General features: G+C 44.6%; 1 protein-coding gene across 1 annotated transcript in view; it reads right to left on the reverse strand.

The window, feature by feature from the left end:
• LOC145348502 (disintegrin and metalloproteinase domain-containing protein 12-like) overlaps positions 1 to 24,813 on the reverse strand; it is a 200,291-nt gene that overhangs the window by 129,052 nt on the left and 46,426 nt on the right. The window contains exons 7-10 of the mRNA XM_080196694.1: positions 19,778 to 19,843; positions 15,984 to 16,055; positions 8,547 to 8,713; positions 6,752 to 6,833 (exon numbers count right to left, since the gene is read on the reverse strand). Of these exons, the coding sequence (XP_080052820.1) occupies positions 6,752 to 6,833; positions 8,547 to 8,713; positions 15,984 to 16,055; positions 19,778 to 19,843 (387 nt within the window). The remainder of the gene's footprint in view (positions 1 to 6,751; positions 6,834 to 8,546; positions 8,714 to 15,983; positions 16,056 to 19,777; positions 19,844 to 24,813) is intronic.

Genomic DNA, 24,813 nt, shown 5'->3' on the forward strand with positions numbered 1-24,813 from the left:
CACTGGAGTACTGTTTTGGCCTCCATGATGTGGAGATGCCAGCGTTGGACTGGGGTGAGCACTGTAAGAAGTCTCATAATATCGGGTTACAATCCAACAGGTTTATTTGGCAGCACAAACTTTTGCAGCGTTATCCCTTCATCATGTCAGTGGAGGATTGGGTTCACAAACATGGCAATATATAGACACAAACTCAGTTACAAGATAATGGTTGGAATGCGATTCAGGTAATCAAGTCTTTACAGGTGAAGACAATGCGGGTGGAGAGAGGGTTAAGCAAGGTTATAGCCAAGTTCCGCACAAACGAGGGCGGCCTCAACCGGGATTTTGGGTTCATGTCACGTTATCTGCAACCCCCACGATTTGCCTGGGCTTGCAAAATCTCACTAACTGTCCTGAGTGGAGACAATACATATCTCTTTAACCTGTTAATCCTCCCTCCACTCACATTGTCTGTACCTGTAAAGATTTGATTACCTGTAAAGACTCGCATTCCAACCATTATTTTGTAATCAAATTTGTGTCTATTTTCGCCTGTTTGTGAACGCAATTCTTCATTCGCCTGATGAAGGGGCAGCACTCTGAAAGCTCATACGCCAGATAAACCTGTTGGACTTTAACCTGGTGTTGTGAGACTTCTTACAGTTTTGGTCCCCTTAGTTGAAGAAGGTTACAGTTGCATTGAAGGCAGTTTAAAGAAGATTCATTACGTTGATTCCAGAGACGACAGGGATCATCTTACTGTTGCACTCCGCCGGTTGATGGGTGAGGTGAGCCGGTATGGGCGGCACAGTGGCACAGCAGTTAGCATTGCTGCCTCACAGTATCAGGGACCCTGGTTCGATTCCCAGCTTAGCTCACTGTCTGTGTGAAGTTTGTGTGTTCTCCCCATATCTACGTGGGTTTCCTGCAGGTACTCCGGTTTCCTCCCACAGTCTGAAAGACGGGCAAGATGGGTGCATTGAACCAAACAAGCACCAGAGTGTGGCAACGAGGGGAATTTCACAGTAACTTCTTTGCAGTGTTAAGCCTGACTTGTGACTAATAAATAAACTTTAACTTGAACTGTAGGATTGTGCAAGAGCCGAGAAATGAGGTTTCTCGCCTGATTTCTCGCCTCTCACGATCTAACCAGCACCAGAGATCAGGCTCACTACCACTACTGGCGCAACACTGAATAAATTATTTAAATCCAATTTGAATATATTTAGAATTAATTTAATGAGCCCAGGATGTTTCCTCTGTGATCTCGGCAGGAGAGGTTCACTCTGGTGATAATCCCTTATGATCCCCAGCAATGGGGACCAGTCATGATGACCTCGCTGTTAGAACAGAGGCCATTGAGGCCTGCCCCAGGAAGGTTGCGGACAAGGGGGGTTAATTCTTGGGCCATGCCAGCATGGCACTGCCAGCCCGGCACCCTGACAATGCCCAACAGGCACCCTGGACATACCTACCAAGCACCAGGCAGTGCCAGGCCATGGGCTGCGGGTCATGGGGGGGGGGGGGGGGGGACCCACTGCCACTCTGCATTTGGGATCGTTGGGGATAGGGAAGGGCAATCTACTGCCACTATGCATTCAGGAACAGTGGGGGGAGGGAGGGGGACAATCAGGACTGGCCATCAGGTGTGGTGGGGGTGGGGGTGGGGGGAGAATTGGTCAGTCTTGGGTGAGGGAGGAGGAAGGTTGTTGGGTGGGGGGGGGTCACATGTATAGCTGTGTCTGGGTAGGCGGAAGGGTCATAGTAGGCTTTGAGACCCCTAGTAGCGGGTTTGGAGGGGGGGTTCTGTGTGTGATGCTGGCTGACAACAGCAGAGGCTAGTGATAGGCCTCTGCTACTGGAGACCTGTACATATTCAATTGTGCCCTTTGCTGCTCTCACCCAGCCTACACGTAAGAAACCGTTTTTGATATTTTGTTTGTCTAAGTGGATAAGAGCAGATTTGAAATGGATCATAAATTATCCTGTTTTCACAATTGTTCTGGACTTCAAATTTCTTTCATCAGATCGCTCCCAAAGTGTTTGTCTTATGAAGAGAGATGCAGTTTAGGCCTAAAATCCCTGGGGTTTAGAAGAATGCAAGATCTACTTGAGACAGATAAAGTACTAAAGTACATTGAGAGGATGCTTCCTCTTGTGAGGCAATCTAGAATAAGAGATCATAGTTTTAGGATAAGGAGTAGCAGATTTAAAACAAAGATGTGGAGAAATTACTTCTCCCAAAGGGTGGTGAACCCCTGGAATTCAATGTCCCAGAGTGCGGTGGATGCCAGGACATTGAGTACATTTAAGAAGGAGATAGATTTTATTTAGTGATGGGGTTGAAGCATTATGGAGAACAGGCTGGAAAGTGAAGTTGAGGCTGACAGAAGATCAGTCAAGATCATATTGAATGGCAGAGCAGTTTGAGAGGCTGAATTACCTGCCATGCTCCTAGTGCTTATGTCCATTTATATTCTTTTGGAGTTTGAGCAAAAAAAGCATTTGCAATTAGCAAAACAATGCAATTGCCAAGAAATGCACTTGCTGATACATTGACAGTTTCTATCTAATTCCATTCAGACTCTTCCTTATTTGGAATATCTCTATGAAATTGCCTCTCAACTTCCTTTTCTGCAAGGAAAATAGTCCTGACTTCGCCAATGGATCTTCATAACTAAAGTTCCTCATCCTTGGAACCATTCTCGTGAACCTCTTTGGCACCCTCTCTAACGTCCTTTTTAAACTGCAGTGGAAGGGTGCATTTCTGAATTAAGGGGGGTTAGTTATAGGACGGATGTCAGGGGTAGGTTCTTTACCCAGAGGGTGGTGAGGGACTGGAATGCCCTGCCAGCTGCAGTTGTAAATGCGCCTAGTTTGGGGGTGTTTAAGAGATCTGTGGATAGGTTTATGGACGAAATGGGATTGGTTTAGATTAGTGGGTTAGTGTTGTTTTTTTTTAAAAAGCTGGTCGGCGCAACATCGTGGGCCGAAGGGCCTGTTCTGCGCTGTAATGTTCTATGTTCTAAGAACATAAGAACATAAGAACATAAGAAATAGGAGCAGGAGTAGGCCATCTAGCCCTTCGAGCCTGCCCCGCCATTCAATAAGATCATGGCTGATCTGTTGTGGCTCAGTTCCACTTTCCCGCCCTCTCCCCATAACCCTTAATCCCCTCTCTTATCAAGAACCCATCAACCCGCTTCTTAAAAATATTTAGCGAGGCAGCCTCCACCACTTCAACGGGCAGAGAATTCCAGAGATTCACCACCCTTTGAGTGAAGAAGTTCCTCCTCAACTCCGTTCTAAACCGCCTCCCCTTTATCTTGAGGCTGTGCCCCCTAGTCCTACTGTCTTTTTTGAGCGGGAAGAGTCTCTCCACCTCTATCCTATCCATCCCATTCATCATCTTATACGTCTCAATGAGATCTTCCCTCATTCTTCTAAACTCTAACGAGTACAAGCCAAGTTTATTCAGCCTCTCCTCATAGCTCAATCCCCTCAACTCCGGTATCAGCCTAGTAAACCTCCTCTGCTCTATGTTCTATGTTCTAATAAAATTGCAACTATCAGGCTGACCATCCTGATTTTTGAAAAAATTGGCTTTCAAGTCCATAGCTCTGCCTCTGGTTGCTCAGGCTGGCAGATGACAAGAAACTCCATTCAGAATGATATGCCCGGCCATTTTCTGTTTATACCTAAAAGTGAGGTGCCAAACTCGCGATGCTCCAATATAGAGCTATCTGGATGTTAATCAGTGGAAACAGCATGTGAAAGACAGAGCTAAGCAATCCCAGCTCTGTGATTCCACTACATTGAATGAATAGTCCCAGGCAATTGAACAGCTAAATGGAGGGTAGCCCAGGACATAGACATCAGCCAGAAGTACCAAGTAGATGATTAAATTAACCTCCTCCTCAGGATACCAGCAGCAAAGATGCCAGCCTTCAGCCAAATCGATTCACTTGACTGAAATTTGTCGTGGTATGTCCTGACCACAAAAAAGACAGACCAAATCCAATTCTACTCATTACTGCCTCAATAGACTATTCCTCATCAGCAGTGATGTGATGGAAGGCACCGTCAACCAGGTTTTCACTAGCTCACCAAGCACAGGTAGTTGTGGTTGTCGGAGGTCAGTTATCTTAGTCCCACACTGCAGTATGGGTTTTAAGGTGAGGGGCAGGAGGTTTAGAGGGGATTTGAGGAAAAGCCTTTTACCCAGTTGGTGGTGGAAGTCTGGTACTCACTGTCTGAAAGCGTGGTAGAGGTGGGAACGCTCACAACATTTAAGAAACATTTAGATTGAGTACTTGAAACACCATAGCATACAAGGCTACAGAACAAGTACTGGAAAATGGACTAGAATTAGTGCTTGATGGCTGGCAGAAGCACAATGCCAAAGGACCTCTTTCTGTGTTATAAAACTCTATGACTCTATGTTTCTAAGGCAGCAACAGCAATATCCGCCCTGCAATTCAGTGACCTAGCAAGCCCTCTTCAACACTACCTTCCAATATGTGACCTCTACAAACTAGATGGTCGGGGCAACAAGACCTTTGACAAGGTTCCTCATAGCAGACTGGTGCAGAAGGTAAAGTCCCATTGGATCAGAGGTGAGCTGGCAAGGTGGATACAGAACTGGCTCGGTCATAGAAAGCAGAGGGAAGCAGTGGAAGGGTGCATTTCTGAATGGAGGCCTGTGAAAAGTGGCATTCCTCAGGGATCAGTGCTGGGCCCTTTGCTGTCTGTAATATTTAGAAATGATTTGGAGGAAAAGATAACTGGTTTGATTAGTAAATTTGAGGACGACACAAAAGTTGGTGGATTTGCGGATAATGATGAGGACCATCAGAGGATGCAGCAGGATATAGATCAGTTGGAGATTTGGGCGGAGAGATAGCAGGTGGAACTTAATCTGGATAAATGAGAGGCAATGCATTTTGGAAGGTCTAAGTAAATGGCAGAACTCTTAAGAGTATTGATAGGCAAAGGGATCTTGGTGTACAGTGCACAGGTCACTGAAAGTGGCAACACAGACAGAGAAGGTAGTCAAGAACACATACGACACCCTTGCCTTCATCGGCCGGGGCATCGAGTTTAAAAATTGGCAAGTTACAATGCATCTTTATAGAACATTAGCGAGGCCGCACTTGGAATATAGCGTATAATTCTGGTCGCCACACTACCAGAAGGATGTGGAGGTTTTGGAGAGGACACAGAAAAGATTTACCAGGATGTTGCCTGGTATGGAGGGCATTAGCTATGAGGAGAGGTTGGAGAAACTTGGTTTGTTCTCACTGGAACGACAGAGATTAAGGGACAAAGTCTAAAAGATTATGACGGGCATGGACAGAGTTGATAGAAGCTTTTTCCCAGGGTGGAAGAGTGAATTACTCAGGGGCACAGATTTAAGAACATAAGAAATAGGAGCAGGAGTAGGCCATGTAGCCCTTCGAGCCTGCCCCGCCATTCAACAAGATCATGGTTGATCTGAAGTGGATCAGTTCCACTTTCCCACTTTCTCCCCATAACCCTTCATTCCCTTGTTTTCCCTTGATTTAAGGTGCAAGGGGCAAGGTTTAAAGATGTACAAGGCAAGTTTTTTCAAGGGTGTTGGGTGCCTGGAACCTGCTGCCTGCATAGGTAGTGGAAGCAGATACGACAGTCAGTATTAAAAGGTGCCTTGACAAATACATGAATAGGACGGGAATAGAGGGATATGGTCTCCAGAAGAGTAGGAGGTTTTAGTTCAGTTAGGCAGCATGGTCAGTGCGGACTTGGAGGGCCAAAGGGCCTGTTCCTTTGCTGTAATCTTCTTTGTTCTTCCTTAAGAGAACACAACCACCTGCAAGTTTCCTTCGGAGACATAGATCACCCTCACTTCAAACTATATCTTCATTCATTCAGTTTTGCTGGGTCAAAAATCGTGGAACTCCCTTTACAACAGCACTGTGCACCAGGTGGACAGTGTTTCAAGACTGCTCACTGCCATCTTCTCAAGCACATTAGGTAATAACAACAAATGCTGGTCTTAGTGATATTTACATCCCACCAAAGAATAAAAAAGACATTTAACAGGTCTCCAAACCACTGCCATTGAAACCACACATTAGTCATCTTGGAGTTCAGTCTGTGATGTCAATGGTAAAAAAGCTGCATGACAAAATGGCTGACTGGATATAGAAACATGGGCAATAGGAGCAGGAGGAGGCCTTTTGGCCCTTTGAGCGTGCTCTGGCATTCATTAAAATCATGGCTAATTATCTAACTCAGTGTGCAGAAGTTTCCCATCTCGCCCGCCACGGAATCGTAGTGGGTGCGGAGAAGAACACACAAAGGTCCGTTGAACTCGGGTGGGATTTTCTGGTTTGGAGGTGAGCACAGCAGGAATATCCCGCCCAGTAATCTGTTCCCACTTTTCCCCTTGTCCTTTGATCATCATTGCCCCAGGAGTTATATGCAACTCATTCTTGAAAACATACAATGATTTGGTCTCAACTACTTGTGGCAGCAAATTACACAGGCTCACCATTCTCTAGGTGAAGATATTTCTCCTCATTTCAGTCTGAAACAGTTTACCCCCTGACTAAGACTCAGACCCCTGTTTGTGGACCCCACTGGGAACATCCTCTCAAGTGTGCTGATCAGTGTGTTCGCAATGAAGTCTTCAGCAGCTGGAGTTTCTGGTCATTTCTCTTTGACAAGGTCAGTGTGTTAACCACAGTCCACATTGAGTGAAGAAACAGAAACAAGAACAGGTCCTCACCTCGTTTACTCCCCCAGAAAGTTTTTCTAAACATATGCCGTTCATCGTTCCCAAACCTATCAGGTCACGAAAGCTGACACCACTGTAAAAGAAAAATCAAGAGTAACAAAGAATATGTTGACTGTGCAGCTGTCACTCCTACCATCACTGACATAATGACTATTCAAGATCTGATAATGCACAACAATTCAGGGTTCATTCAGACTTCTGGATAAAGACACTTCTAGGTAGCAGTGAGAATAACATGATAAACTTTTGCATACAGTTTGAGAGAGAGAAGAGTGGATCTAAGGGCAGTACGGTGGCACAGTAGTTAGCACTCCTGCCTCACAGCGCCAGGGACCCAGCCTTGGGTCACTGTCTGTGTGGAGTTTGTGCATTCTTCCCGTGTCTGCATGGGTTTCCTCCAGGTGCCCCAGTTTCCTCCCACACTCCAAAGGTAAGGTGGATTGGCCATGCTAAGTTGCCCCTTAGTGTCTCAAGATGTGTAGGATAGAGGTATTAGAGGGGTATCAAGGGGTTACAAGGATTCAGCCTGGATGGGATTGTAGTCGGAGAGTCAGTGCAAGCTCGAATGCCATGCTTCTGCAATGTAGAGATTCTCTGATTCTATGAAATGTCTTAAACTTAAATAAGGGAAAGTATAAGGGTATGAACAAAAGAGATGACTAAGGTGAACAGGATAATTAGGTTAAAGGATAGGTCAGTAGATATGCTGTGGTAGACATTTAAAAGATACTCCATGATGTTTGGTGTTTTGCTACAGTTGCAATGGTGAAATCATATCTGTTGTCTTGTGTGCAGCCTGGCAATCAAATGGAAAACTCTCCATTAGATAGAGTCATACATAGAAAAGAAGATGGTTGTTCTTGGATGTCAAGCATCTCAGCTCCAGGACATCTCTGCAGGAATCCCTCAGGGTAGTGTCCTAGAGAGACAGAGTACAGTTGCTTCTTCAATGACCTTCCCTCTGTACTAAGGTCAGAAGTGGGGATGTTCGCCAATGGTTGCACAATGTTCAGCACCATTCACAACTCCTCAGATACTGAAGAAGTCCATGTTCAAATACAACAAGATCTGGACAATATTCAGGCTTGGGCTGACAAGTGGCAAATAACATTCATGCCACACAAATGCCATGCAATGACCATCTCCAGAAGGAGACAGTCTAACTGTTGTGATGGCCGTGGGGAATCGTCAATAGATCTCCCCATGGGCCTCACTGAATATGAATTCCCCTATTGGATGAATGGAGACTCACCCAATAGGGAAGGAGGAGCAGACGGTTTAAAACAGGCTGGCTCCACTCAGGCTGGCAGTCGATGGACTTGGGACTATCCGCACTCTGTAGCTGGTAAATGGCATTCAGATCTGACTGTAAATAAAAGAGATGATTGGTGGTAGAAAACTGGCCTCAGTAAGATTATTACATTGAGAGCGAGGAATAAAGCAAGTTTTTTTCTCACTTCCGGACCATCTTTACTCTCAAGTTGGGCAGGTTAGATGGATTAGCCATGGTGAATATATGGGGTTACAGGGACAGGATGGGGGAGAGGGCCTGGGTAAGATGCTGTGTCAGAGAATCAGAGCAGGCTTGATGAACCGAATGGCCTTTTCTGCAATGTAGGGATTGTATAATTCTATGATACATTTCAGGGACTGCAGCAGTTCAAGGTGGCATGTCACCACTATCTTCTCAAGGGCAAATAGGGATGGGCAATAAATGCTGGTCTAATCAGCGGCGCCCACATCCCATGAATGACTTTTTTCTAAGTGTTGGGTGCCAGATACTCACGTGATGAGTTGGGCGTTATCATTATGCATCCTTGGCGAGAGGTTTTTGAGTCGCCAATTCAGAAAGTTGCTGAGGGCTGTCTGCAAATTTGAGCTGACAGTCGCTTGATCAGTCGTCCACACCTCGATTCCAATCAGAGAAATACGAAGGTTAAACATTCGGTAGTACTGCAAAAAGGAAACAGGAACTCAGGTGACCTATCTGAAACTATCTGTCCCAAATGGATGCCAGACTGAATTCAAATAAACTGCATTAGGTTAGAACAGCACCAAACACAGAATAACAGCACAGAAGGACTTGTTATAGGTATTGCAAATAGCTCAATAGCACAGTGTCCCACCCTGGCAATGAGGTGGCAACAGTCAAAGCAGAGTGCAAGCTTGTTAGCCACCTCTGTGCCAAAGTAAACTTTCAACATCTGTCAAAGGTGGGACCATTAGAGAGAGATACAGAGGAGATATTGAATAACTGGCAGTCATACAGAGCTAAGGTCTTGATGGATCTATATAGAAAGCACAGTGCGGAGAAAGACAGAGCAAAGTGTGGAGGGAGCAGTGCACAGTGTAGAGGGAGCACTGCACAGTGCAAACAGAGGCAGAGCACAGTGCAGAGAGAAACAGAGCATAGTGCAGAGGAAGACAGAGCACAGTGCGGAGGAAGGCAGAGCACAGCACAGAGGAAGACAGAGCAGTGTGGGGAGAGACAGAGCACAGTGTGGACGGAGACAAAGCATAGTGCAGAGGGAGCAAAGCTCAGCGCAGAGGGAGACAGAGCACAGTGCAGAGGAAGAAAGAGCACAGTGTGGAGGGAGACAGAGCTCAGTGCAGAGGGAGACAGAGCACAGTGTGGAGGGAGACAATTCAGAGTGTGAAGGCAGACAAAGCACAATGCAAAGGGAGACAGAGCACAGTTTATGCTGAGCTACTGACATCAGGACAGAGAGACAGCTGCAAATGGGATTAGAACAGCTAATCTGGTTGTGTTTTTTTAATTCTTTTTGTTTTTCTTACAATTCAATCCAATCAAGTCCAATTCAAAGTCTCAACAAGTTGAGACATTCCTGATCCAAGCTGACAAGATGTCGATATGGCGGCATTGGACTGAGGTAAACACAGTAAAAAGTCTGACAACACCAGGTTTAAGTCCAACCGGTTAAATCTGTTGGACTTAAACCTGGTGTTGTCAGACTTTTTACTAAGCTGACAAAACAGGGCTCTCACCTCTTGGGCTTGATCTACATGATCCAAGCTGACTGGAGTAGGTATAGCGCTTCCTCCTAGGCTTGATCTCATTTGCATCTTAGCCTAAAGGCCAATATGCCGCTTTAAAAAATTGCTTCAAATGAAGCTGAAATGTAACCTAATGAATTCAACCAAGCACAGCATGTCGATTCTACACTTGATATCAGACAAAAGACTGAGAATCTGGTTGTTTTAGACCAGTGCAAGGCCAAATGGCCATTCTGCGCTGTTGATCTCTATGGCACTAGCAGGACAGGGAGACAAAAGTACAGCATGTGTATGATCAGGCAGCCACTACAGAGACATAGATACCGGATGACCAAGGCTGCAGCTAAGTATTGAAAGGTATTTGACATTTTGAGAAGATGGCAGGCTTGGAAGAGATGGTGCTGTAAATCTATTAATAAAGGCTGTCCTTTGTCAGTAGATTCCAAACATGTGCCCTCTCCAATCCAGACTGACAAAATCAGACCAGATATCATCACCTACAAATTCTTCTCAAAGTCACTCACCATTCTGACTTGGAAATATATCACTGTTCCTTCAGTCACTGGGTCAAAATCCAGGAACTCCCTCCCTAACAGCACTGAAGTGTACCTACACCACATGGATTGCAGTGATTCAAGAAGGCAGCTCACCATCACCTTCTTAAGGGCAAATAGAGATGGGAAATAAATGCCATGAAAGAATGAAGAAAAATCTGCATTGTTGCCATCAATATACTCATCACAGGATACTGCAAGGGGAATGGAATATAACAGTTGGGATGTTTTATGACAGCTGCTCAGGGCCCTGGTGAGAACATATTTGGAATACTGTGGAGTATTAGTCTCCAAGAAAGAACATCATTGCCTCAGAAACAGTTCAGAAAAGGTCCACTTGGCTCATTCCTGAGATGCAGGGCTTATGAAGAATGATTGGACAGGTTTGGCCAATTTTTTTAAATTCATTTATGCGATGTGTGTCTGTTCTTTTTTTCCGCTTTGTTCGATTTGTAGATTGAACAGTACTGAGTGGCTTGCTTGGCCATTTCTGAGGGCAGTTGAGAGGCAACCGCATTGCCATGGGTCTGAAGTCACACATAGGTCAAACCAGGTAAGGACAGCGGATTTCCTTCCCTAAGGGACATTAGTGAACCATTAGAGTTTAGAAGAATGTGGGATGATCTTCTTGAAATACATAAGATCCTGCCAGAGGAGCTTGTTGGTGTGAATGCGAAGAGGTTGTTTCTCCTGAAAACTTGGAGGTACATTTGAAGAATAAGAGTTGTCCCTTTTAAGATGAAGATGGGGAGAGTCTCTCCGGGGATGGTTAGTCTGTGGATTTCCCTTGGAAGCACAGAGTTAAATGGACTGTTGATAGACAGTGAAATTAAGTGTTATGGGCTTGGGGGGGAGGTGGGGGGTGGGTGGTGGTGGTTGTGGTGTGGGTGGCTGGGTGTGGTGGAGAGAGAGAGAGAAAGAAGACTGAGAGTTAAGACCACAACCAGATCAGCCAAGATCAACCATGATCTTACTGAACGGGAAAAGATTCATTTGGCCAAATAATTTGTTCCTGCTCCAACGTTCCTAGGTCAAGGTAGCACTGAAACAGAGCTGCAGAGTATGAAGCAGTGACGTAGAGATGCCAGTGTTGGACTGGGGTACACACAGTAAGAAGTCTCACAACACCAGGTTGGAATCCAACCAGTTTGTTCGATAGTAAGCTCACAAGCTTTCGGAAACGATGTTCCTTTGTCAGAACCTTCCACACACCTGACGTTTCTGGAAGCTTGTGAGATTACTATCAAATAAACTGGTTGGATTCCAACCTGGTGTTGTGAGCATGAAGCAGACCAGGAGGACCATCCAGTGCAGCTACATCCACAACATGGGAAGGGAGCTCCAAGCTTTTGCTCCAGCAGCAGTGATTATAGTTCCAAGTCAGGATGATGTCTTGGAAGAGAATTTGCAGGTGGCGGTGTTCCAAACAGTCACTGATCTTGTTTTTCTACATAGTAGAGGTTGCGGGTTTGGAACCAGCTGCAAAAGGACCTTAATGGGCTGTGCATCTTTACAATAGAATTCTGGAATTAAAAGTCTTACAATGACCATGAAACCACTGTCGATTTTAAAAGTCCATCTGATTCAACTATACCCTGGATGATGCCAATTTCCACAGCCTTTTGAACTAGAGAATTCCACAGATTCACCACCCCTTGAGTGATGAAATGGTTCCTCATCTTAGTCCTAAATGGTCTATCCCAAATCCTGAGACTGTGTCCCCAGTTGTAGATTTCCCAACCAGGGAAAACATCCTCCCTGCACCTGGTCTGTCCTGTTAGAATTTTATACGTTTCAACCAGACCTCCTCTCACTCTTCTAAACTGTCTTGAATACGGGCCCTGTCAAACAAAACTCTCCTCATAAGACAATCCCACCATCCCCAGTATCAGCCTAGTGAACCTCTGATGCTCTCCCTGTATGGCAGGTATATCCTTTCTTAGGTAGGGAGACCAAAACTGCACGCAATAGTCGGATGTGGTGCCAGCAAGATTCTGTATAACTGCAATAAGACATCCTTGCTCCTGTACTCAAATCCTCTTGCATTGAAGACTAACAGAACATTTGCCTTCCTAATTGTTTGCTGCAGCTGCCTCTCCACTTTCATTTACTGGTGTACAAGGACACCCAGATCACTTTACACATCCATGCTTCCCAATATCTCACCACTTAAATAATGCTCCTCCTTTCCAGTTTTCACATCAAAGTATCTAACTTCACATTTAGCCGTGTTGTACTGCATCTGCCATGTGTTTACCCACTTACCAAACTTGTCTAAACCACAACGAAATCTTCTTGCATGTCCTCAGAATGCACAATTCCACCCAGTTTTGTGTTATCTGCAAACTTGGAAATGACACATTTGGTTCCCCATCGAGGCTTTTTATATATATCATGAACAACCGGGGCCCAATCTCTGATCCTTCCAGTTTTGGACTAGTCACTGACTGCCACATGGAAAAAGATCCATTTATTACCAATCCCCAATTCCTGTCTGTCAACCAAATTTTGATCCATGCTAATATATTACTCCTTATCCCATGTGCTTTAATTTTGCCCACCAACTTCTTATGAGGGACTTTATCAAAAGCCTTCTGAAAGTTGAATTACACCACTTCCATTGGTTCTCCCTCTATTCTTCTTGTCACATCCTCAAAGAACTCCAATAGATTTGTTAAGCATGATTTGCCTTTCATAAATTGGGTGGCATGATGGCACAGTAGTTAGCATTGCTGCTTCATAGCGCCAAGGACCTGGGTTCAATTCCCAGTCTGGGTCACTGTCTATGCAGAGTTTGCACATTTTCCCCGTGTCTGCATGGGTTTCCTCCAGATGCTCTGGTTTCCTCCCACAGACATGCTAGTTAGGTGCATTGGCCATGCTAAATTCTCCTTCCGTGTATCCGAACAGGCACCAGAATGTGGCGATTAGGGGTTTTTCACAATAACTTCACTGTAGTGTTAATGTAAGCCTACTTGTGACTGATAAACTTTAATAATATAATAGAGTCTAGCGTCTTCCTCTCTATTGATGTCAAGCTAACTGGCCTGTAATTCTCCCTTTTATCCTTTTTTAAATAATGGGGTTACATTCACTACCCTCCAACTTTCAGAATTTTGAAAGATGACCACCAATGCATCCAATATTTCCACGGCCACATCCTTTAATACTCTGGGACATCAATTATCAGGCCCTGGCGATTTGTCAGTCTTTAACCCACAAATTTCCCCAGCACCATTATCTTACTAATACTGATTTCCTTCAACTCCCCCCGTCACTAGACCCTTGGCTTCCTAACATTTCTGGGAGGTTATCTGTACTCCCTTTCGTGAAGACAGAACCAAAGTTTGTGTTCAATTCTTCTGTCATTTCTTTGTTCCCTGTTATAATTTCCCCGGCTTCTGATTGTAAGGTACCTACATTTGTCTCTAGTAATCTTTTTCTCTTCACATATTTATGGAAGCTTTTACAATTAGTTTCTTATCATCCCTGCAATTTTACTTTTGTTTCTATTCACCCCCACTCCAATCAAATTTTTTGTCCTTTTTAGCTGAATCCAAAACTGCTCCCAATCCTGTCTGGCACTGTCTGGCACTTGTGCAGCACAAGCCAGTTATAAGCCCAAGCCAGAATGTTATGCCACTGTTTAAAAAAGGTAGCAGACAAAAGGCAGGGAATTATAGGCCGGTTAGTTTAACGTCTGTAGTTGGAAAAATGCTAGAATCCGTCATCAAAGAAGAAATAGCGAGGCACCTAGAAAAGAATGGTTTGATAGAGCAGACGCAGCACGGATTCGCTAAGGGGGAGTCATGTTTGACAAATTTATTGGATTTCTATGAGGATGTGGCTAGTGTGGTAGACAGAGGGGAACTGGTGGATGTGGTGTTTTTAGATTTCCAAAAGGCGTTTGATGAGGTGCCTCATAAAAGGCTGCTACAGAAGGTTAGGGTGCACAGAGTTGGGGGTAAGGTGTTAGAATGGATAGAGGATTGGCTGTCTAATAGGAAGCAGAGAGTTGGTATCAATGGGTGCTATTCTGGTTGGCGGCTGGTGACTAGTGGAGTGCCGCAAGGATCGGTGCTGGGGCCTCATCTGTTTACCATTTATATAGATGATCTGGAGGAGGGGGCTGAGTGTAGGGTGACGAAATTTGCTGATGACACGAAGATGAGTGGAAAAGCAAACTGCGTGGAAGGTGTGGGAAGTCTGCAGAGGGATCTGGATAGGCTAAGCGAATGGGCAAGGACCTGGCAGATGGAGTATAATGTTAGCAAGTGTGAGGTGATCCACTTTGGCAGAAATAGTAGTAGAAGGGATTACTATTTAAAAGGCAAAAAGCTGAAGCTTGCTACGGTGCAGAGGGACCTGGGGGTCCTTGTACACGAGTCACAACAACCCAGTCTGCAGGTGCAGCAGGTGGTCAAGAAGGCAAATGGGATGTTGGCCTTTATCGCGAGGGGGATAGAATATAAAAGTAGGGAGGTCTTGCTGCACTGTACAGGGTACTGGTGAGGCTGCAGCTGGAGAACTGTGTGCAGTTTTAGTCGCCGCACTTGCGGAAGGATATATTGGCCTTGGAGGGGGTGCAGAGGAGGTTCACTAGGCTGATACCGGAGATGAGGGGGTTAGACTATGAAGAGAGACTAAATAGACTGGGTCTGTACTCGTTGGAGTTTAGAAGGATGAGGGGGGATCTTATAGAGACGTATAAGATAATGAAGGGGATGGATAGGGTAGAAGTAGAGAGATTCTTCCCGCTCAGAAAGGATAGCAGGACTAGAAGGCACAGCCTCAAGATAAGGCTGGGGGTCAGTTTAGATCAGAGTTGAGGAGAAACTTCTTCACTCAAAGGGTGGTGAATCTCTGGAATTCTCTGCCCGTTGAAGTGATGGACGCTGCCTCGCTGAATATATTTAAGTCACGGGTAGATAGGTTTTTGATGGACAAGGGAATTAAGGGTTATGGGGAGAAAGCGGGAAAGTGGAACTGATCCACTTCAGATCAGCCATGATCTTTTGAATGGCGGGGCAGGCTCGAAGGGCTAGATGGCCTACTCCCGCTCCTATTTCTTATGTTCTTATGTCCTCCAGATCTTGCTGCACAATGGGGTGGGCTGCTTCAGTATCTGAAGAGTTGCAAATGGTACAAACATTCCGAAATCATCAATGAATATTCCCAATTCTGGCCTTGCATTTGAGGAAAGGGCATTGATGAAGCAAATGAAGATGCAACAGTCACAACTGTGCTAGATGTGGCTCCCAACCAGTGTACCATCTTGATTCCCATTCAAAAAATGGAGTTCAGGGGCTTTTGAAAGGTGTAATGGTTCTGGTTGAGAGAAGGAAGCATAGCAGGGGAATGCTGGAACTTTCCTGCAAAGAGATTTATCCAGATTCAGAGTTTGGATTCATCACTCTCATATAAAGAGTTCAAATCACAACTGTACTTCAAACTTTGGATGAGAGTCTTGCAATGTTCTGCAGAAGTCAGTGAATGCAAAAATCCAAGGGAAATACTTCAAGCACTGAGAGTGACCACAGTACTGCATTTAATGTTGCCTTCTTCCCGACCATCCATTAGCAGCTAGTCACTAACAAAGATCTAGAAGAGAATGGTTAACCTGCTATTAGTGTGAGCACAGTCTTCATACTCACCAGGTCTACTGCATTTATAATGTCAATCACTCGCTTTATCACAGCATCTCTGTTATTGCCCAGATTCACGTACTGCAAGGAAGTCAAATGATTGGTGATATTTTAGTGAGAAGAATGGCTCTACCCACACTCTCCATGATCCCAGCCATTTCCCTCAATTTCACCCACTTCCCATCATCATAAATGATAGGATAGAGAATAGGAGATCAAAGCAAAATACTGCGGTTATATGAAATAAAAACAGAAAATGCTGGAAAAATTCAGCAAGTCTGGCAGCATCTGTGGAGACAGAAACAAAGTTAGCGTTACAAGTGAAGAAGAGTTATACCACCTTGGAACATTATCCAACATTTTTTGTTTTTATTGGCACAGGAGATTGGCTCATTGTGCCGTGGTCAATTGGTAGGTGGAGATATTCAGTTCATTCCTCTGCCCTTTCCTAGTCATCTTGTAACTTGTTCCTTTCAATATCCAATTCTCTTCTGAAAAGTGCCAATGAATGTGCTTCCATCAATGTTTCAGGCACAGCATTCTAGATCATAACAACTTACCGTGCAGCAGGATGACTCCTAATCTTACCTCTTGTCTTAGCTTTCATCTTCAATCTGTGTCCTCTAACTGCTGCCTTCCAGTGGAAAGTTTCTCCTTAGAAAAGTCATGATTTTAAAACCTCCATTAAATCTCCCTGTAACTATGTTCTAGAATAATGATTGACCCTCAACCTCAACTTTGCTTTCCATCCAACGTCCTTATGCCTTGATTCCATTTGTCTAAATATCTACCGATCTCAGACTTGAATATACTCAAAAGAAATCTTCATCTGTAAACCTCAGGGCAGAGAATTCCAAAGATTCACAATCCTCTAAATGAGGAAATTTTTCCTCAACTCAGTCCAAAATGGCTGACCCCTCATCATGAATATTCTCCCTCAAGATGAGATGATACTGACATCAAGGCATCATTTGATTGAGCGTGGCATTAAGGAGCCCTAGCAAAACTGGAGTCAATGGGAATCGGGGGAAAACTCTCCACTGGTTGATGTCAATCATCTCAGCTCCAGGACATCTCTGCAGGAGTTCCTCAGGGTAGTGTCCTAGGGCCAGCCATCTTCATCTGCTTCATCAGTGAACCACCATCTATTATAAGGTCAGTTCATTGAAGACTGCACAATATTTCATATCATTCACAACTCCTCAGATACTGAAACAGATGTCCAAATGCAGCAAGAGCTAGACTACCCACAATGCTGTTGAGGATCAGGATTCCAGAATTTCGACCCAGTGACAATGAAGGAATGGCGATATAGTTCAGGATATAAGTCAGGATTCTGCGTCGTGTTCACGATCTACAAGGTACGAGTCAGGAGTTTGATGGAATAACCATCTTTTTGTCTGGTTTAATGCAGCTCCACAACACCTAAAAAGTTTGAAACATCCTGAACAAAGTATCCTCTGCTGAATTGGACCCCCACCTTCACCACTTCCAACATTTGCCCCCCTCCACGACTGATGCGGGTTTGGCAGCAAATCACTAAGATTCCTTCAACAACATCTTCCAGACCCAAGACCTCTACCACCCTGGAAGGAGGAGCAGATGCGTGGAAATCTGAGTTGGAATTATATGGCTTTCACTGTTGCTGGGTCAAAATCCTGAAACTCCCTCACTAACAGCACTGTGGCTGCACCAACACCACTGGGACTGCAGCAATACAAGAAGGCCACTCTCCATCATCTTCTCAAGGGCAATAATTGCAGCGTAGCTAGCGGCAGCTATCCTTCGAAAGAATTCTTAAAACTTTAACTTTGCAGTCAAAAAAACAACTTATCAGCATCTAGGTTACTGAACTGTCAGGTTTCAATCAGATCACCTCTCATTCTTTTAAACCCTCGAGTATAGGTCCAGTCTACTCAAAAATCCTTACAGCAAAGCTCAGGAATCAATCTCAACAACCTTCATTTCACATACTCTAAGGTAAATATCTTCTTCTTTAGGTAAGGAGACCAAAGCTGCTGGTAACATTCCAGGTGCAGCAAGATCTTACTGAAGCCCACAAGAGTCAAAAGGGCCAAATAGGGAGAAACTGTGAGGATGTCTCACCAGGGTGTGGAAGCTAAAACATGGGGAAGCAGTCATGGGATAAATCATTTAGTACTGAAATGAGGATAAATGACCTCACTCAAAGAGTTATTTATTTTGGAATTGGAGGCAATGGAGCAGTGGTATCATCACTAGACTAACAATCCTTGTTGCAACTTCATAAGACTCTTGTCAGACCCCACTTGGAGTACAGTGCACAGTTCTAGTCGCCTCACTACAAGGATGTGGAAGCTATTGAGAGGGTGCAGAGGAGATTTACAAGGATGTTGCCTGGATTGGGAGGCATGCCTTATGAAGATAGGTTGAGGGAGCTAGGTCTCTTCTCCCTGGAGAGATGAAAATTGAAAGGCGACGTGATAGAGGTTTATAAAATGTTGAGAGGTATAGATAGGGTGGATTCTCGGAGGCTATTTCCTAGGGCTGAAATGGTCGCTGCAAGAGGACACAGGTTTAAGGTGCTGGGGAGCAGGTACAGAGGAGATGTCAGGGGTAAGTTTTTCACTCAGAGGGTGGTGAGTGAGTGGAATCGGCTGCCATCGGTAGTGGTAGAGGCGAACTCGCTGGGGTCTTTTAAGAGACTTCTGAATGAGTACATGGGATTTAATGGGATTGAGAGTTATAGATAGGCCTGGTAGGTATGGATATGATCGGCGCAACTTGTGGGCCAAAGGGCCTGTTGTGCTGTAGTGTTCTATGTTCTAATCCAGAGACCCAGGGAAATGGTCTGGGGACTCGGGTTCAAAACCCATCACGGCAGATGGTGAAATTTGAATTCAATAAAAATCTGGAATTAAAAGGTAATAATGTCCATGGATGGCACAATGGTTAGCACTGCTGCCTCACACAGTGGTGTTCAATTCCAGCATTGGGTGACTGTCAGTGTGGAGTTTGAGTTTCGCCGGGTGCTCCAATTTCCTCCCAACTCCAAAGATGCGCAGGTTAGGTTAACTGTCTCTTAGCATCCAGCGGGGAATTAGCAAGTTAAATGTATGGGATTGGAGGACAGGGTCCGGGTGAGATGCTCTGTCAGAGAGTCAATGCAGACTTGATGGGCCAAATGGCCTCCTTCTGCACTGTAGGGATTCTATGATGATGAAACAGCTGTGAATGTGTTTTGAACCACCATTACAACATCCTTCCTCTCACAGTCATCCACACCCCCACCACCATCTCCTCATTTTACATCCCTGTATCCACCCTAGCTGAAAACCATTGACAGGAATGAGGAACTGTTATCACTGCCCTATTAAGGTTTAGTAAGAGCTGTGATTTTGTACAGTCTCTCTTTGGATTGTTCAGCTGGTTTATTCACTACAGTTTGTGCTGTCTATCCTCCCTTTCTCTGAGTTAAATTCCCTCCGCTGCTGCTCTCTGCACATCTATATTTCATTTAAATCATTCTTTCCGCCCTCGACACATTCCTTCTCCTAGATTTATATAATCTCCAGTAGATTGATCTTTTGTGGAGTTTCTCATTTCCCGCAACCTTCCCTGTTATAGTTTTGAACACCTGAGGATGAAAACACCAATGTGAACAGACTATAACAAGGAGCAGGGATAGGCCTACTCTGCCATTCAGTCAGATCATGGCTGATCTTACTCTAATCTGCAGGTCCTCTTTCCAGTCTGGCAGCTTGCTCTATACTCTGGATGCTGATGCTAATTCCCAGTCACTCATTCTCAGAGAAGCCACTCACCAATGCTTTGTCTGCCACAGCCACCAGCTCGACATATTTCATCTCTGACATCACATCCCTTTTTATCTGGAGATACAGGAAATCTCAGTCAGTTTTGTACATGTAATCCAGGCTGGGAGAGAGCCAATCAGCCAACTCACAAGGACCCTCCCTTTATCTTAAACAGTTTATCCTGTCCTTTTTATTAATTTTACTTACAGGATGAATTTGCATTACTGGCTGGGTCAGCACTTATTGCTCATTCCTAATTGCCCTTGAGAAGGTGGTGAGCTACCTCCTTGGGCCGCTGCAGTCCCTGAGGTGTTGGGACACCCACAGTGCTGTTCGGGAGGGGATGCCAGGGTTTTGGCCCAGCGGCAGTGAAAGAACAGTGATATATTTCCAAATCAGGATGATGAGTGACTTGGTGGTGTTCCCATGTGTCTGCTGCTCTTGTTCTTCTAAATGATAGTAGTCATGGGTTTAGAAGGTGATGTCTAAGGAACCTTGCAGAGTTCCTGCAGTGCATCTTGTAGATAGTACACACTGCTGCTACTGTTCATCAATGGTGGAGGAATTTCATGTTTGTGGAACAGCTGCTTTGTCCTGGATAGTGTCAAGCTTCTTGAGTGCTGTTGGAGCTGCACCCATCCAGACAAGTGCAGAGTAACCCATCACACACCTGACTTGTAGATGGTAGCCAGAATATTTGTATGGTTAGTCCAGTTCAGTTTCTGAACAATGGTAAACCCCAGGATGTTGACAGTGGGAGATTCAGTGATGGTAATGCCATTGAATATCACTATTTCAAAAGACATCTGCTCAACACAGAACAAATGGCTTTGTATTTACCGATTAGCTTTTCCTTATGCTCCCTCTCTCCCTTCCCCAACCCTTCCTCTCTTTCTCCCTCCTCAGCCTCAGCCACTCTCCTCTCCCTCCATGGTGCCAGTTCAGATTTTTCCTTCCCCTCCTCTTACCTCCTTTCTTCAGCCATAACTCTGTACCTCAATCTTTTCATTCTGAGATTTCCTTCTTCCCTCCCTTGAGGCCTGTCAAGGTCAGTTCATGGCTATTGCATCATATGTTAGGGACAGGAATGGTTCAGACCCATTGGCAGTACACATTTCTCATTGTGACTTTCAATACATCATGAATGCTCATCACCTCAGTGTTGTTATGCTGCAGGATGAGGCCCTTCAGCCCACACTGGCTCTCCAAATGAGCATTATTTATTTGTGGGACATGGGCGTCGCTGGCTGGGCCAGCATTTATTGCCCATTCCTTGTTGTCCTTGGACTGAATGGCTTGCTGGGGCATTTCAGAGGGCAGTTGAAAGTCAACCACATTATGACTTAGTGTCATCCTCCTGTCTTTTCCCCGTCCCCTAGAGAGCAACTGACTGGAATCACACCCTCACTGAAACAACAAGTTAACTCTGGTGGGGAGAGCTGTGAGGGAGAACGAACATTTGAAACAGGAGCAGGAGTAAACCCCTCAACCTCTTGGGCCTCCTCCTCCATTCAATAAGGGCATAGTTGATCTTTGTCTCTCAACTTTCATATTCCCATCTTCCCTCAATAATCGTTTCATTCTCTTGCCTAATAAAAATTTCTCCACTTCCACCTTAAGAATATTCAGTGACTCCTATAAGAACTAGGAGCAGAAGTTGGCTATCTGGTCCCTCGAGCCTGATCCGCCATTCAATAAGATCATGGCTGATCTTTTTGTGGACTCAGCTCCACTTACCCGCCTGCTCACCATAACCCTTAATTCCTTTACTGTTCAAAAATTTATCTATCCTTCCTTAAAAACATTCAATGAGGTAGCCTCAACTGCTTCACTGGGCAGGGAATTCCACAGATTCACAAACCTTTGTGTGAAGAAGTTCCTCCTCAACTCAGAGCTAAATCTACTCCTCCTTATTTTGAGGCTATGCCCCCTAGTTCTAGTTTCACCCGCCAGTTCGCGTTCTTCATTACTTGCTGTTCCTATGAGGTGGGCCAACTTGATCAAGCGTCAGTAGGAGTAACATCTAGGAGACAGTGATCACTGTATCATAAGGTTCAGAATGACGATAGAAGAGTTATATAATCCCACCTAAAAAGAATTAACTGAGGCAGAGTCAACTTCAATGTGGCAAGAATGGAGATGGGCTAGCTAAACAGGAACAAGAGGCTGGCAGGAAAAATGAGCTGAAAAATGGGCTTTCTTCAAAACAGAAATAGTTCAAACACAGTCAAGATATCTTCCCTTTAATGAGAAAGGCAGAGCAAACAAATCCAGAGCTCCCTGGATGAAAACAGAGATACAGATTAAGGTACAGTGTGGTTCTCATGGCTGCCAGATAGAAAATAGAGAACCAAGAGGAATAGAGAAGGTTCAGAGGGAAGATAAGAACATAAGAACATAAGAAATAGGAGCAGGAGTAGGCCATCCAGCCCTTCGAGCCTGCCCCGCCATTCAATAAGATCATGGCTGATCTGTCGTGGCTCAGTTCTACATTCCCGCCCTCTCCCCAGATGGAAACATACATTAAAGTAATAAACTTACGAACTAATACAATATCAAGAACTAATAATACAATATGCAGACAATCCTTTACAACAATAGATTCCATTAAGACTGGCAGCCAACATAAAGGGGAATCCCCAAGTCTTCTCTCAGCATAAATATTAGAAAAGGGTAAAATAAGAAGGAGTGGGGCTGATTCGGAAATATATCACCAGTCCTTCACTGTCACTCGGTCAAAATCCTGGAATTCCCGCCATAACAACATTGTTGGTGTACCTATACTACATGGACTGCAGCAGTTCAAGCTTACAACCACTTTTTGATGGGCAACCAGGGAAGGGCAATAAATGTTGGTCTAGTTAGCAATGCCCAAATTCCATGAATAAATTTTTAAAGAGAATTTAAACATATCGGCACTAAAAGTTGATAGAGTCCCAGGACCAGATGGATCTATTCAAGAATACTGAAGGAAGTGAGAATGGAAATAGCAGAGTGCTGGCCATAATCTTCCAGTCTACTCTGGGCTCAGGGAAGATGACCACCAATGCATCTATTTCTGGAGCCACTTTCTTAAGTACTCTGGGATGTCAACTATCCAGCTCTGAGGGTTTATCTGCCTCAATCCCATCATATTTCCAGCACCATTTCTCTGCTACTATTGACCTCCCTCAGTTCTTCCCTCTCACTAGATCTCGATAAAAAGTTCTATCGTGTTCTGGTCGCTCATCCCCAAGGGGTCTCGTACAGCTAGATTGGCAATGTTTCCCTTCTCATTACACAGTACTCAGTCTAAGATGGCCTGCTCTCTAGATGGTTCCTCCACATATTGGTCATCCTACATAAACTCCAGGAATTCCTCCTCTACGACATTGTGGCCAATTTGTTTTGCCCAATCTATGTGCAGATTAAAATCACCCATGATCACTGATAACCCCTTATCACGTGCATCTCTAATTTCATGTTTAATTCCATTCGCAACATCACCACTAGTTTGGGGGTCTACATATGATACTCACTAAAGTTTTTTACCCTTTGGTATTTCTCACTCAAACTTGATTGATTTATTATTGTCACATGTATTGGGATACAGTAAAAAGTATTGCTTTTTGCACGCTATACAGGCAAAGTGTACCTTCATAGAGTACATAGGGGAGAAAAAAAGGAGTGCATAATGTATTCATAGAATGAGAGTAGAAGATAGAATTAGAGGATGTGTTGGGGACAGCTCACAAGAAGTCACCACACTCTGGCACCATCTGGAGAGCAGTTAATAAAGCAAACAGTATTCTGGGCTTTATTAATAGGGAATAGTGTTCAACAACAAGGTACTAGGGAACAAAGGGTCCAGCATGAAGGAGGAACTAAAAAAAATTCTTATTAGTCAGGAAATTGTACTGGGGAAATTGCTGGGATTAAAACCCAATAAATCCCCAGGCCTGTTGCTCTGCATCCCAGAGGACTCAAGGAAGTGGCCCTAGAAATAGAACAAAGAACAAAGAAAATTACAGCACAGGAACAGGCTCTCAGCCCTCCAAGCCTGCACCGACCATGCTGCCTGACTGAACTAAAACCCCCTACACTTCCAGGGACCATATCTCTCTATTCTCATCTCATTCATGTACTTGTCAAGACACCCCTGAAAAGTCACTACTATATCCGCTTCCACTATTTCTCCCGGCAACAAGTTCCAGGCACCCACTACTCTCTGTGTAAAAAATCTGCCTTGTACATCTCTTTTAAAACTTGTCCTTGCACCTTAAACCTATGCCCCCTAGTAATTGACTCTTCCACCCTGGGAAAAAGCTTCTGACTATCCACTCTGTCCATACCTCTCATAATCTTGTAGACTTCTATCAAGTCTCCCTTCAACCTTCGTCGCTCCAGTGAGAACAAAATAAGTTTCTCCAACTCTCCTCATAGCTAATGCCCTCCATTCCAGGCAACATCCTGGTAAATCTTTTCTGTCCTCTCTCCAAAGCCTCCACATCCTTCTGGTAGCATGGTGACCAGAATTGAACACGATATTCCAAGTGCAGCCTCACTAAGTTCTATAAAGCGTCAACATGACTTGCCAATTTTTAAACTCAATACCCTGGCCGACGAAGACAAGCATATGCCTTCTCCACCTGTATTGCCACTTTCAGTGACCTGAGCACCTGTACACCCAGATCCCTCTGCCTATCAATACTCTTTAGGGTTCTGCCATTTACTGTATATTTCCTATCTGTATTAGACCTTCCAAAATGCATTAACCTCACATTTGTCCGGGTTAAACTCCATCTGCCATCTCTCCACCCAAGTCTCCAACTGATCTACATCATGCTGTATCCTCTGATGGCCCTCATCGCTATCCACAAATCCACCAATCTTTGTGTCGTCTGCAAACTTACTAATCAATCCAGTTACATTTTTCTCATTTATATATATTACAAACTGCAAATGTCCCAGCACTGATCCCTGAGGAATACCACTTGTCACAGCCCTCCATTTAGAAACACACCCTTGCACTGCTACTCTCTCTCTTCTTTGGCCAAGCCAGTTTT

Source organism: Carcharhinus amblyrhynchos, chromosome 1 (genome assembly GCF_965287045.1).
Source record: "Carcharhinus amblyrhynchos chromosome 1, sCarAmb.v2.hapA, whole genome shotgun sequence".
In the NCBI taxonomy this organism is placed as follows: Eukaryota; Metazoa; Chordata; class Chondrichthyes; order Carcharhiniformes; family Carcharhinidae; genus Carcharhinus; species Carcharhinus amblyrhynchos.